Source organism: Lotus japonicus, chromosome 1 (genome assembly GCF_012489685.1).
Source record: "Lotus japonicus ecotype B-129 chromosome 1, LjGifu_v1.2".
Taxonomy (NCBI): domain Eukaryota; kingdom Viridiplantae; phylum Streptophyta; class Magnoliopsida; order Fabales; family Fabaceae; genus Lotus; species Lotus japonicus.
In genome coordinates, this window is record NC_080041.1 from 34,745,748 (window position 1) to 34,761,398 (window position 15,651).

Consider the following 15,651-nt stretch of genomic DNA (forward strand, 5'->3'; position numbering starts at 1 on the left):
GGATATTATTTATATATAATTCGATTATATGTTGTTGATTATGTTTATGTCTGATTTAATTTCATGTTGCTAATTTCTATTGATATTTATCTTGGATTATATTGTTAGCTTATCTATTTGTGGTATGAATTAAGTTGTTAGTTTATCTATCATGACATGCAATTAATTCTGATTAGCATGCTTTCTCTTTTATATGTGATAGTTGTATGGAGTTAACCCTTTCTATTTGCTACTTGTTGTTTGGGCGCTTAACGCTATTAGGCGATGAAGAGCCTTCTGGCGATGCTTAGCCATGCTGAGATGGAAGAGGGATAGTAACCGGCGGAGCAAGGATGGAAGAAGCTGTATAGTTTCCTCTTAGTGGTTTATGCTTTGAGTCTTCTTCCTTATCTGAAAACTCTGTTACTAAAACCCTGTTTTCGCCACTGTTTAAGTGTGCGTACTTATTTTGGAAACTTGCTTATGATATTGTAAGACATTATTATTATATGTCGGGAACGAGTTGTTTAATTAAGACTATGTTATGTATTAAACTGTGTTTAGTTGTTTTGAAAAGGAAAAAAAAATATATCGTGTTTTCTTAGGATTATGAAATAGTCCTTAGACTTTGTTAGGTTACTAATGTGACTCCTCAGTTGAGAAACCGGGGTGTTACACAAGGGGAGGCGAACAATCTCATTTTAGGAAGAACAACTTCTATACGTGCAACACTAAAGCTAAAATTTACGTTTGCTATGCTTAGACAAGGCACCTAAAAATTATGTATGGGACCAAGTGACCTAAGGGTCAACTTGTACTCGTCTTTACGCAAAACCGAGTTTGAAGTTGGACAACATTTTCAGTCATGTTTTATAGATCGGGACGAGTTGAACCCGACTCTAATAGGCTTTGGCTGGGCAAGTAACATGTCTCAAGTATGAGGGCTGCCACGATTAAGATAGTTATGAAACATGAAACCCTATGTACTCTTAAATAGTCCCAAGAACCTATCTAATAAAACTAAACTAAATCTAAATTATTGGAAATAAATATTCAATTAAAACATGAAATCCTAACCATTATAAGAATATAAAATTCTAATAAACCCTATGCTTTATTATTTTTTTAATTTAATTTTCTCAAATTAACTAGTTAGTGAATAATCCTGATTGAAATGGTGTTTACATATGTTCACTCACACCTTTGAAGTTGAACAAATTTTGACTTGTTTAAACAAAACACAGCCATTTTCTTCCGGTGTTAAAGGGATCCATTCCCATCGTCTCACACTATTGGGGCATGAAATCCTGTTTTCCGGAGTCTAAACCCCTTCATTTCCCGCCACATTCCTCATCGCCCTAAACCCTAACCTTTCCACCGTGAAGCCTGTGCTACCTCCATTCTCGTTCCTGCACTCGATGTCTCACCACTGAGTTCGTAGCGATAACAATGGCGACGGTCACTTCCAGAGACGTTCAAGAGATCTTAGATAAACTCTCATCCGATAAAGCTAAACCTCGAGAAGTAACTTCCATTTTCTCTTCATCATCGCATGATTACTTGCTTTTCCTTTTGTTGCTCGCTGCATGAAATCGCTAATCGGCGATTTTGAATGGAAATGAAAACTTCCGTTGTTCCTGTTAATGGAAATGCATGCTTCGATCAATTTAATGCTGAAATTGTTTTTTCTGTTTCATCTGGTTTCAATGGTTCTGGAAGCTTCTTGTATATCTGTTTTGATTTATTGTTACTATAGAGAGATTTATCCATTGGTGAAATTAGGGAATTCAAGAATCAAGAATACATTTAGCCTGTTTTTGAAACAAATATGATTATACATTTTCATTTATTCTTTTTAATATATGATACTGAGGTATGATTTAGCTGGCTGATTGTTATTCGATATTTGAGATTTTCTTTTCAGTGTGCGTCGTCTGAGGACTGTTTGATGATTCTAATTAGTGGTATTGTGTTGCACCTTTACCAGGAAGGGATCAAGTTGTTAAATACTTGGTTAGAAGGGGAAAGATCATATAACTTTTGCGAGTTTATTGGATTGAATACTGCAAAGCTTAGAGCAAATGAAGTTCCTCACTGTAAGATTATCTTTTTGAAATGTAATACTCATAAGGTTATCCATGCCAAGGTGTAACTTTTACTTATTATGGATTTGTTTTTTTTTTGATTTTTTTTTTGTTGGGCAGCTGAAACATGGCCTTTTCTGATTTCCTTGCTTATTCAATGTGTGTCATCGGAAATATCCTCGAGTAAGCGGAGAAACCCAAAGATGACATATGCAAAGACTCTTAGAGTTGTCGTGCAACGAGCAGAAGATGCTAAGTATTCAGGTCAGTTGGAAGTAGTTTAGTTTGTAACATGTTCATTATTTTCTTCCCTTTTGATTAGAAACTATCAACAAAATAAAGTTCAATTCTAAGTAAATTGCAATGATGCAATAAATGATTTTTGTGTTTTCTCGTGGTGTCATTATAACAGTTTCATGATGTTTTAATGGCTCTTTGAGCTGTTACAGGCTCATTATCTGCATCTATATTGATTCATTATAATTACCTCTAAAAAATACACAATAGCTTGCGGTTGATTTTCTAGCCATTGGGGATCCCTCCCAGTTAGCATTTGACAAGGTTTCTACTCGCTTGTGTCTATGATCTTCGTATACAATACTTCCCGAAGCTTTCTTCAAATACTTAACAATGCGGATTAGTGCTTCCCAATGTGTGTTAGTCTGGGAGGACATAAATTGACTTGCAACACTCACTTGGAAAGCGATATTTGGCCTGGTGAAGGTTAAATAGTTCAGCTTACCTACTGGTTTGAACGAAATTCTTCAAGTTGCCAATTCCTTCTCTATCACTTCCTATAATCACAATATTATCAACATTTACAACTGGTAAGATGCAACCATTGATAGTTTGTTAGAAAAATACTGCATGATCACGCTCACTTCTTCTTAGCCTAAAACTCCATAAGACCATAACTACATCACTGAATCTTCCTAAGCTAGTCTGATTGCTTTAGGCCATACAGCAATTCTGTCTCTGCGTCATCATGCTTTAAAAGAACTTGTGAAGGTGAATGTTGAAGAGTCTTGTAACACATGATATTAGGGTTTAAAGAGGGGAAATATCGTTTTATTTTAATTTTTAGTTGAAATGTAATATTTTGATTGGTGAGTTTTGACGGGAACTAGGAAGAACGTCTACAGCTATTAAATTGATTCTATTTTTGATGATTTTTCTTAGAAAATGAGAGCTCTCAGACTTCGGGATAAGCCTAACTCTACCCCAAACTAGGAGGAGCTAAACGGATAAGTGTGTGTATACTTTTGAGGCTTTAATCTGTTATTTTTTAAATTAATTTCTTAATACTTTGAAAACAGAAATTTTAGAAATTCTATTATGAAGTTTATGTTGTGAATTTTCCTCCTCCTCTTAGTTACCTGTTTTCCCTCTGCTTTTAGGCAAAATGTTACCGTTATCATCTGTGGTTAAACCACTTTTTAATCATGTTTGGGATGTCCTGAGCAATGTTCCAAGCTTTCAGTCAGAGTATGGGATTATTCTCCGGCATCTATTGGCAGTTAAGGATTATAGTCTCCAGATGAGGAAGCGCATTTACTGCAGTAAGTTTCTGTAACCTTGAGGGGCGCACCTTCCCCACATCTCATCAATACCATGTTGTTTAACCTTCGTTTTCATTCTTCTAATAAAATTCTTTTGGTTAGGCCTAGTGATTCTTTACATGGAGAAAGTTGAAGCGAGCTTGAACGGGAAAAATATTAGTCATTGTACCTCCAAGGAGGAGGTCTTCCGCTTTATCTTGACACTTCATTCACTTTTGGATTATCCTCCTGGAGACTACCCTGATAATTTAAGAGAAGACATTGTTCAGGGGTTTGTTAGGATCTGTTCATTCATCAGGTATTGCATAATGTGATTCAATGTTTTTCTTTCATTGCCATTATCATGATCTTCTAGAGTACAAAATATCTTTTGTTTTTGTTACTTTCTTCAGGGAAGACGGAAAGATATCACGCAAGCTTATTGAGTGTATTAACACATATTTGTTGAATGATGGTCCAAATTTGGGCTTTCAGCTGTTGGAAATTCATAATGCCATTGAGCAGTTTCTATTTCGCTGTTGGCTGACGACACATGATCGAGTTCTCAAGGTCTATTACCATTGCAATTTATAGCAAAATACCATATTAAAATTAGAAATTGTTTTTAAATTTTTTCAAACTGATATGTTAATATTTCTGTTGCAGGATTCACTCATGTTCTATGCAAGGATACAGTTAAATTTAGTCAGAGGTGCTGGTGACAAGTGTTTATTGGTAGAACAGCTTTTGGATGTGATTTATAAGGATCTAGATCAGGGTAGCATGTCTAGTACTTCAATTACACGGTGAGTGTTTCTAATGTTATCCTGTGCATATTTTTAATTATGGATCTTTTGATACTTCATAACTTTCTCTCCAGGGGTGATGGGCAAAAAGATGATAAACTTGGAGTTTTGAGCAGCTCACAATGTGGCTTGGTGGAACTTGCAGCCGTTCTATTTTTTAAGGTAGTTACTAGAAAATTAGCCTCCGATTCCTATGTTCAGTTCTTGTTAATTTTTTGATATTTTTCTGCAATTATTTTGATTGATTCTGATCTAATTAGTTAATTAGATTAGAATTTTCGTAGTTTTGTTATGCTTCACTTTTCCAGTTTTCCTTCATTATTTTTGTTTGGTGTTCTTAAAGAATGACTTTGCTGTTTAGCTGGTATAGCTTCTCATGGTCTGTTTTGAGGCTTCAATGAATAGACTGAAGCAAAAATGTTATTGCAGTGTGGTTTTTCACAGTGCTCTTGTGTATTTGGCCCTAGGTTTCTCTTTACCCTTAGATTTTAATTGCGATAGTATTGTCTTAATTGATATCTCTGGTGCTATGCACAATGTTTTACATAGGGATTTTCATTTCTTATATGCAGAGAAACTGGGCAGTCTCCTTATTACTTTTATCCTTTTGGTTTCCTTTATATACAAATGATAAAAATAATAAGGAGACTGCCCAGTTTCTCTGCATATAAGAAATGAAAATCCCTTTGTATATATATTTCTGATTTAGAGTCTTTCCTATTGAAAGAATAGAGACTAGGTTTTGCGGGAAAACAGAAATGTGCAATATTGAATCTGTATTTAATGGATGAATTGTGATACAAGCAGGCTTCTCTTATATAGTGAGCTAAAGACAAAGCTTATAAAGGAAGCTAAGTACTAATCCTAACTAATCATAACAGAAAACTAACTTTGTACAGCTCACTATAATAACTGTGCAATATACAGTATCCTCTAATATGCCCCCTCAAGCTCAAGGTGGGAGAGAAAGAGCTACCACATTGAGTTAGTCTCTCAAAGATTCAAACCAAATTGGTCAAAGAGCCTATGTAAAAGTATCATCCTCGTGATCCTAGGAAGGAATGCGACGCACAAATAAACTTATTGAGAACTTTCTCTCACAACGAAAATATCCAATTGCATATGCTTAGTCCTAGTGTGAAAGATTGGATTATGAGTAAGCCCCTCTACTCATGTTATTACAGTAGATTTCAGGTGGCTGAAAAAGAATCTTCAATTCAGTCAAAAGAGACTGCACCCACAAAAATTCTGCAGCACTATTTGATAAACTTCGTTTTTTCGGTTTCAGTGTTGGATCTAGCAACTAAAATCTTTCTTTGAACTCCTAGAAACCAAATTAGGACCAAAAATAACAAGATCCCAGAGTTGATCTCTTATCATCTGGGTCTGTAGCTCAATCAACATCACAATGCCACAAGAGAATTAGGAGAAGTTAGAGAACAAGGTTTGATAAGTAAACCGTGATGAGTGGCACTCTAAAGATACCTAAGAATTCGTTTAACAGCCTTTCAATTTTCCTCCAGTGCCTGACTCAAAATCCGGCATACTTTATTGAGTGCAAAGCTGATTTCTGGCCTTTTTAAAGTGGCATACTGAAGAGCCCCCACAAAGGAGTAGCGATGCCCTTTGCCTCATTCATAGAAGCTCTATCAAAAAGATCACCAATATATTTAGACCGACTTAATAGTAAAGGACCCATCCTGTAAATGCTGAACTTGTGCGCCCAAGAATTAATCCAATTTTCTTAGTTGCTTTAAAGCAAACTCATAGTGCAGTTTTTGATCAATTTTCTGCACGAGTCAAAGAGAGTTTCCAGTGACTATGATGTCATCTAGAGCTGGGTATGCGGTCTAGCCCGCCACGCATAAGCCCGCCCCGCATAGGCCCGCACGTTAGCGGGCTTGCCCGTGTAGGCTCGCAAATAAATGAGCATGTATTTAAGTTAGCCCGCGTCCGCTCCGCTTAAACCGTGGATAAACGAACTGGCCCGCGGGCCACTATTAGATTTTAAAATAAAACTAGCATAAAAAACCTAAAAAAAATAGAGAAAACTGATTGCCAAAACAATTCTCCAAATTCCACATTACATAATCAAACTCTAAAATGTTCCACATATTCAAAGCAAGTAGATTTCATGGTGGCGGTGGGAGACTTGAGAGAGACAGAAACCATAAAAGAAAGAGAGTAAGAGAAGAGAAGTAGGGTACGTAAGGTAACTTGTCTGGTAAGTGATGAGTTTCTCACTTCACTTGGGTCTCTTGAGTTGGTTTTTTTTTTGGGCCACTCTATCAAGAATTCAAGATCAAGTAAAGTAGTTCATGGACTATGAGGATAATTTTTTTATGTACTTATATGGCCCGCGAACCAGCCCGCAAAACCGCGGGTTCATCCCATTTAAACCGCGGGCTAAACGAGCCAGCCCAGATAGGCCCGCATTTAAGCGAACCACCATACACCGGGCTATTGACCATGCGGATCGCGAGTTACGCGGGTTGGCCCGCGAACTTTGACCCGCTTACCCAGCTCTAATGTCATCTACCTAGTCTTAGTTCAGGTTAAGCCTAACTCTACCCCAAAAACTTGCTTAGGAGTGAGGATTGCTCTGCCCTATATATTGACTTATTTGGCCATATCTATGATCAATGTGGGATTTCTCAACATACCCCCTGTTAGGGTTGGTTTTCCCCTAACAGCCAAACAAAATGAAACAAGAGCAAAAGGTAATATTTTTGGAATTTACTGAAATGATTTAAAATAAAATAAAAATACACAAAGAATGAAATCCTTCTTTTACAAGAGAAACCGCTTCACAAGGTAAAAACCTTTCTAACTCAATAATCAAATTCCTACCTAACCTAATGATAGACCTCTTATTTATAATAAACTAATCCTAATAGATATAGACCTAACCCCTAAGAATGAAAGAAGTAATTCTAAAATAAAAGATACTCTACTCTTAATCTAAAAGTTAACCAAATCAAAATAAAAGGTCAAATATAACCTCCTAAAATAAACTAAACCCAGAATCCTAACACCCCCTCCCAAGGCTGGACATTTGGGGCGTGAAGTCTGCAGGACTGGACATCTGCAGGTGACCCATTTATGGGTAGCCCAATAAACGGATCCAGGATAGTCTTTGATACCATTTTAAAATTCAGGCTAGGTTTAACTTTTCCACAAAAGCTAGCTTTGGGGTGATGATTGCTCTATCCTATATATGGACTTATTTGGCCATATCTCTAGTCGATGTGGGGCTTCTCAACAACTAGGATCTATATACAAAAAGTAGCAGTAAGTAGAATGAACAAAGAAGGGTCATAACAACTAGTTTTGAAACCATACTTCACAAGAGCTGAGTTTAACCTTTCAAACCAAGCTCTTGCAGCTTGTTTGAGCCCATACGAAGCTTTGTTTAATTTGCATACCGAAGTCTTAACTTACTTCAAAACCAGGAGGTTGAACCATATACACATGTTCCTTGAAAAGCATTATTCACATCTAATTGATGAATGTGCCACACTTTAGAAACAGTCAATGAAAGAATGACACGAATAATTATAGGCTTCACCACTGAAGAGAAAGTTTTAGAATAATTATAACCCTTTGCCAGAAGTCTAGCTTTGTACCTATTAATAGAACAGAACCATCCGGGTTTTCTTTAATTTTGAAAATCCATTTACAATAGGTTACATATTAGAAAGTAACTGCACTACAGTCCATGTGTTAGTAACAAGCCAACCATTAAACTCATCCTCCATAGCAGCAAACTATTTTGGGTCCTTAGAGCATCTTCAATGGTAGTATCTAATGTTAAATACATACTCATATGAGTATCTATTACCATTGGAGTAAATATTCAATTTCAACATGGCAAAGATGAGTATGTGGGAATAGATACTCTACACTAGACTTGAAAAGTGAGCTTGCATTTATTACAAGCACTTACAATTAATATAATTAGATTAAAATGAGATAAATAATAAAATATACAAATGTAATGTTGATGGTGGGATCCACTATAGAAATTTTTAAGAGTTGTTGGGTTCGAGTAAAAAGTTAGTAAAGTTGTGTAAATGATGTGGCATTATGGGAAATTGTAAAATATGAAGTTTAGATATTTTAGTGAGTATGATGGATGTAGATGCTCTTAGTAACTTGTTTAATTGGTGTTGGTTCAGCTTGAGCAAGTAACAAAGTTGGAAATATTTAGGCTTAACATTGCCAGATATGGCCCTGGTCTGCAAAGGTTGAAAGTTGGCTAGATGAACATTCATAACAGAAAGAAAATAACAGAAAACTAACTTTTTAGAGCTGGCACTATGATAACTAACAGTGCAATATACAGTATTCTCTAATATTTCCGACCCTCTTTTTTCTCTAGCAACAATTCTGTTTCTTGTTCGGATGATTTATTTGGTTTTGCTGAAATTCTTGAAAAATTTCAGCTACTATTATCTTTTGATTTATTTATGTCTAGAATTTCCAAGTAATGTTTGTAGGTTTACTTTGGGTGGATTTGGTGTATGTTAATTTTATTTCCTTTAAGAATTTTAATATTGCTGGCTATTCTGATTTGTTCCTCAGGCATGCCTTAATACAACCAAAGCGTCATTAAGTGAAAAACGGGTTAAGAGGGAGCCTGCTGCTATGGTCCTGAGAGAGGCACTAATGAAAGGCAAATGGCTATGGTAATCTATAAGCTAATTTGAGGGTTGCACTGTAAAACACTTTCTTTAGTATGCCATACTGTCATCAACTATTTTTTTAGTACCTCTTTGACGTGCTTGGTTTAATCTTCCTTATCCTTTGTAATTTTGTTCCCGTCCTATAATTGTAGTCCTTACTCCTAACAATAAAAATAGCTGTTCTAAAAAAAAACTTCTACTTTAGTTAATAGTTATACCTGCAAAGGTTTATTTTGGGGTTGAGTCTTCTCCATCTATTGAGATGTCTTCGGTTTTTGTTTGGTGTCTCTCTCAACAGAATCTTCAGCTTCCTATTATACGCTATGCATTTTATCATGGTAGACCATCTGGGAAACAATATTATGCATTCATACTATTCCTTTTATAACATGCTCCACATCATTTTGTACTTTGATGCAAGCAACCACGTTTTACCTTTCACACGTTCCTGCAATTAGAAAGTGGGTAGTGCCTTTTTTTTTACCAAGGTCTTCAACACTACAATGACTTGATGCATTGAACATCTGTTTTATACTGTGCTCAGCTTGCTTAGAAGCCATGGTTCTGAATGACTTTCAAATCCTATCAGTTTGGATAAACAGTATCAAGCTGTTAAAATTAAGGGCACAGGAGCAATTAAAGTATAGTATGTTACACACAACATTGGATACATGATAAGTGAAAAAGTGAACTTAAAATATAAATTGATTTCATTGTTTCCATAGCCCTCTTATAGTACCCAAGTTATCAGGTTTTAAAACAATATTTTTCCTGGACATAATTTTGGGGTTGTTGAGTTTTATGTGATCAGTTCATTATATTTTCTAACTTTATGGTATTTGATCTAATACTTTCTTCTATAGTGAAGTCCTTGATTGCAAATTCTGATATTATAATGCTGAAATAGTTTTATTGTGTTTAGCATTATTAATATAGATTTTGTTTAAATAAAACACCGTCATGCCAAAGTAATGAAGAATCTATTCTACAGGATTGCTGCATTTTGTTATCTCATTCGGAACTACTATAGTCGCATTGGCAAAGATCTGTGTCTCTACTGGTTTGAAGGCATATGTATGAGCTTTGACAGGTACTTTATGATTAGCAGGGTAAACAATGGAATGGTTACTGTGGGCATTTGTTTCAGCATTGGATCCGTTCATATCTCTTTCATAATTATAGGTAGTTATCTGCAGAAAAGACTATAGAATCAGCGGACATTATGATTCCTCACTCTCTTGACCTTTTTATTCTTTTTATTGTGTTAAAACCTAAACTTTTCTGGATTACAGTAATTTACAATTTTTATGAAGACATTTATTTTCTCTCGAACCCTTTCTTTTCTTACAGTTTATTTATTCTCCTTTTGCCCTCTTTTTCTTACAGTATTTCCCCCTTTTTTCCTTTATTTAAGTTTGTTCTTTTTATGTAACATTATCTGCGGTAATATTGTGCATTTGTTGGAGGCAACTTATGTTTGACAATTTGCTGGTTGGAACGTGGACTTTCTTTGAATACTCAATTACTTTTCTCATGGTTTAAATTGAATATCTGTTTATGCATACAAGACACAACATTGTAATAAAGAATGTTCATGAATACCACTGTTATTAACCAAGTTGGGATAATATTGCAGAGTCCTTAATACTGCAAATGTTGATCGGGCCTATGATGGTTTGTTGTGGACTCTGCGGTATGCTGCTGTGAATTCCTATAAGTGCTCTCTTTACACTATTTTATTGTCTCTTGTTATATGCACACAAACAAGACAGTGTAGTGCTTATGCATTTCAATTTTCACATTCGTTCTAGGAGTTTATTCCTTTTTTCGATATTCCATATGCCATTCTGGTATATTGAAATTTGAATTGGTACTATATGGACCCTGGTTACCATCTTAATATTGTCTGAACCTGGTTACCCTTGCATCTACAGGAGTTTGCAGGAACTTTCGTCTGTTCTGTTACTTCCGAATTCAATGATGGAAATATCGTCAATGCCATCTTCTACCTTGAATGAGGTCTTTTTGTCTTTCTGGCATGTTTTTTCCTTGATGTATGTCACACTTATGCACCCAAATTCTAACACTCAACATATAGTTAGGTCTGATGATGGTGGATCACCATGTGAAAATGATGCTGGGCAGCTTGTTTTGATTTGATGTGCTTTTCCCCGTCATTTGTTGTTGTGTTTTCCTTTATTTTTTGGTTAAGGAGTAATCCTATCCTCCTTATTCATATGTATTTTAGGTATCTATTTAATGATCTGAGTACAGATTTTTGTAAAAGCAATGTGATGAGAATGTTATAAAGTAGTACTTATTAAGGGGACAAAAAAGAAGTAGAGACAAGAATTGTCACCCTTATGCTGATTAAAAATTTTGAATAATCTTTTAAGGTAACTATAAAGTATTCCTTAGCAGTCACCGAGTTGTTGATTACTCTTTTTAAAGCTGTACTGGACAATTGTCATCGTCCTTCTTACTTCTTCATCTCCAGTATGATACTTCATTGCTAAAGCATGTATTGATTTGATCAAATGAATTTTTGCAGTTCATCAATGGTTGGCAACTACTTTGGAGTACTATTGTGCACGGGTTGCCTATTTTCAGCAATATAACTGCTGTTGTAAGTTTGGTTTTCAAAGCCATCCTCCCAATTTTAAGTGTTGTTTTTTATGGGTATGGAATCATTTCCTTGCAGATATAATCACTAATATAGTATTGAGCAATGATTATTCGCACAAAGATTGTCTAATGAAGGTTATATAAGTTCAGATAAGGGGCTTTGGGAATGACTTGCTGAGTTAACAGAAATTATAAAGAAACTTAAATATGCAAACTAATGAAGCAAGATTTGTGTAAGGAAAGTGTTGATAAGATTGGTCAAAGGAGCATTTTCCAATATCCACTACTAGATAATGATAAGAACATTTGATATCAACATGACTTCAAATTTCCAATGAAAATTAACAACTATAGATTGCAACAAGCTCTGCTATTCCATTATTTCGTTATGTGGCCTTTAAATTGAATTAGCTCCCTATTTAACCCTGAGCTGTTGAACAATCTAGAACAAGCTCTGTTTATTTATATACTAGAAGCATTAAGATGAGAAAGATATGTTGTACTAAGCTATAAACACACCGACTCTCTATATCATTATTAGGGAGTTTCTTTAAAAGACATGTTTAGGGATTTTATAGCCTTCCTCCATTGATGTTTTTTCTTGTTCTCTACTGTTTTCTCCCCCTTTTCTCTTCGTATTGAGGGGTTATCTTAATCGGTAAGGTAAGTTTGGGGATCTCTTTTGTGCTATTCTTCTATCTTAATAAGTGGTAAAGAGAGGAGGAAGGATGAGAAAGTATGTAGGTATCTTTCTGTATGCGCACGTGTGTCAGTATGTACGTATGTATTGGGTCAGACTCAACTCTTCCCCAAAAGCTAGTTCAGAGATGAGGGTTTCTCTACCCTTCATAAAGACTTATTCGGCCATATCTCTAGTCAATGCGAGACTTCTCCACACTAGTGTTGTCAATCCCTGATAAGGGCATAGTGGCCAACCCAAAAAACGCTATAGCGGGATGGCTGCTACGCTGCTTTTTGTGATATAGTTTATACGAAAAACAATGCTTAAAAAGTACTCAAAATCCATGACATAAAAAAGAGAGGTTGCTGTGATAAAAGAGATACTAAAAAATAAAGGACTAACTAGGAGAGGTTGTTGTGTTAATTAAAAGAGATAGAGGGTGCTGGGGTAAATATAGAGATAGAGACTAAAAGAGAACCTAAATAGAAACCAGTCTGACAGAATAAAAAACAAAAAGAATAAAAACAGACCATCCAATAGAAGGGTAAACTGTAACGGGATGATAGAAGGATAAACTGTAATGGGATGATTATGTGCTGCGCTCGCGTGTAAGTATGTACGTACGTATGTATTGGGTTAGACCCAACTCTTCCCCAAAAGCTAGTTCATAGATGAGGGTTGCACTACTCTATGTAAAGACTTGTTTGGCCATATCTCTAGTTAATGTGGGATTTCTCAACACCAATGTTGTCAACTCAGGATAGTGGGTGACCCATTTTTGGGTGGCTTAATAAACAGATCTAGGATAGGCTCTGATACCATCTTAGAATTTGGGTTATGCCCTTTATAAAAACTAGCTTAGAGGTGAGTATTGCTAAACCCTTTATAAAAACGTATTTGGCCATATCTTTAGTCAACGTATAGATATTGATCATGCCCACCTTATTACAAAAGAAATCATTACATACCCCCATTGAAGGCCTTTGTAAACTAATCTGCGAGTTGGTTGCCTGTCCTAACATAGGAGGGTGATGTAAAGTAATGTTGAACCTTATCACAGACGAAATTACAGTCCTCTTCAATATGTTGAGCTTTTTCATGATTGATGAGATGCATAATTGCACCAAAGATTTACACGAATGTGCTATCAAATCCCATGTCACCCAAAATCTGTCTTTCCACTTGAGTTCACAAGTAGTTTGTGCCGTAGACCAGTATTTAACTTTTGCACTTGATCTTGCCAGCACATGATCCCTGTATGCAATGTCTTTTCCCGGAGCTTTCTTCAAATACTTAATGATGCACATTAGTAATAGAGTATACACTCTGTTAGGTAGTTAGATAGTTAGGACAGTTATGCAGTTAGGTTGTTAGGCAGTTAGACAGTTAGGTTTCTGTTACAGTAAGCAATAGCTTACTCTGCAAGCTATGACTTGCATATTATAAATAGTGTAAGCCATCACTATTGTAACTACCAATAACAATATTCAATCTCCGATCTACTTTCTCTCTCCTCTCTCTCTCTGTTTTGCTTCAGTTCTATTATGGTATCAGAGCCTATCCTAGATCCATTTGCACATTGGCTAGAGATATGGCCAATCGAATGCTTATAGTGCTTCCCAATGAGTGTCAGTCGAGAAGCAATATCTGGCGTGGCAGCAGTTAGATAGTTCAACTTACCCACTAGTCTTCTATACTTCTATAGGTCAGAGAAAGGAACTCCATCTTCTGCAAGTTTCATTGATGGCTATATAGGTGTCTCACATGATATCATAAGACCGATCGGATAACTAGACCAGAACATACTTCCTTTGTGACAGGAAGATCCCATTCTTTGAAACAGTGGAGGTCATGGTGGCGGCGTAATAGCTGCTTCGGAAGTTGTAAAATTAGGATTGTCTCTCGTCAGGTTTTGATACCATGTAGAGTCAGGAGAAACCTAGAGACAATATTAGATTTAATCCGTGTGTCAAAATTACACAATGGGGATCATTATTTAATAGGCACCATAAAGGCACAATAAAATACAAAATGTCCTAGAAGTTTTCTATTTCTCTATTTACATGATTACTTCCCCAATTGTATGATTAGGTTCCCTAATAACCATAAATAAAAGATATCCAATTTGTTTACAAGATATCTAACACTCCTCCTCAAGCTGTGCATATGACATATATGCTTCAGCTTGAGGTGGGGTGTTAGATATCTTGTAAATAATTGGATATCTTTTATTTATGGTTATTAGGTAACCTAATCATGTAATTAGGGAAGTAATCATGTAAATAGGGGAATAGAATATTTCTAGTATATTTTGTATTTGTTGTGCCTTTATGGTGCCTATAATAAATAATGTTCCCCATTGTGTAATTTTGACACACGAATTGAATTCTTATATTATCTCTCGGTTTCTTATAATTTTACAGAAGTCATGGCAGGATCAATTTGCTCTTGATACCATTTGAGAAAGATGAGGGAGGGAGATTGTATTTCTCAAAAATAGAATATTACATCACTGAATCTATAGATTCAGTATACAACTCAAGGCTAAGTTTCTTCTGCTGGGTCATCATCTCTTCTATAGAATTGCATGCTATAAGAGTAGTCAGCTCCTCTATTTTTACCGCGGGCGAAATATCTTTTGTGCTAACGTATAAATACGATTCAATTCAAATTATCAGACCTCTTAGGATTGAATTTGAGATAGTCCACAAGTCTTTAAATGTTTTGCAGTGGGTAGTAATGGGTTGTATTCGCTTAAGAACAGAGTTCACAGTTGGAGCTAAAAGGTCTAATTTGTTTTCATAATTTTATGTTTCTATAGTCTGCTTGGTTTGCTTATATTATTTTTATTTTTTGGAATAAACTTGAAATTTCTGTAGGTTACTTCTCCTTACGTTGCGATTTTAATTTTGATAAAGACATGTTAATGCAGGTGGATGCTGCACTGGTGCTTCTTGCTAATATAACCTCAAATGTGAGTTATAGAATTATACACTCTTGACTCTTCTGCTAATGATATATCTTACATTACATGCTTCTATTCAGGAGTTAGTAAATACATGTCTTATACCTCAAGATGTGTGGGATCTTCAGTTTTTCAAAAGACCAACTTCAATGTAAGTGTCTTTTTTCTTGATTACATTACATGGAAAATATGGTTCAAAGATTGTTGAAAAATAAATGGAAGCAAATCATTTAAGTCGGTAAATAAATTCAATCATATATTGCCACACTCTTTCATGGATGTATAGA

General features: G+C 35.5%; 1 protein-coding gene across 1 annotated transcript in view; it reads left to right on the forward strand.

Annotated features, from left to right (window-relative positions):
- Positions 1-1,193: 1,193 nt before the first annotated feature.
- The window catches only part of LOC130734518 (serine/threonine-protein kinase ATM), a 92,598-nt gene continuing 78,140 nt past the window's right edge, over positions 1,194-15,651 (forward strand). Inside the window, exons 1-15 of the mRNA XM_057586965.1 lie at positions 1,194-1,503; positions 1,967-2,075; positions 2,184-2,327; positions 3,461-3,622; positions 3,725-3,920; positions 4,015-4,171; positions 4,268-4,407; positions 4,482-4,569; positions 8,992-9,095; positions 10,084-10,182; positions 10,729-10,785; positions 11,027-11,111; positions 11,644-11,718; positions 15,332-15,373; positions 15,445-15,515. Coding sequence (XP_057442948.1) covers positions 1,429-1,503; positions 1,967-2,075; positions 2,184-2,327; positions 3,461-3,622; positions 3,725-3,920; positions 4,015-4,171; positions 4,268-4,407; positions 4,482-4,569; positions 8,992-9,095; positions 10,084-10,182; positions 10,729-10,785; positions 11,027-11,111; positions 11,644-11,718; positions 15,332-15,373; positions 15,445-15,515 — 1,604 coding nt within the window. The 5' untranslated portion in view covers positions 1,194-1,428. The remainder of the gene's footprint in view (positions 1,504-1,966; positions 2,076-2,183; positions 2,328-3,460; positions 3,623-3,724; positions 3,921-4,014; positions 4,172-4,267; positions 4,408-4,481; positions 4,570-8,991; positions 9,096-10,083; positions 10,183-10,728; positions 10,786-11,026; positions 11,112-11,643; positions 11,719-15,331; positions 15,374-15,444; positions 15,516-15,651) is intronic.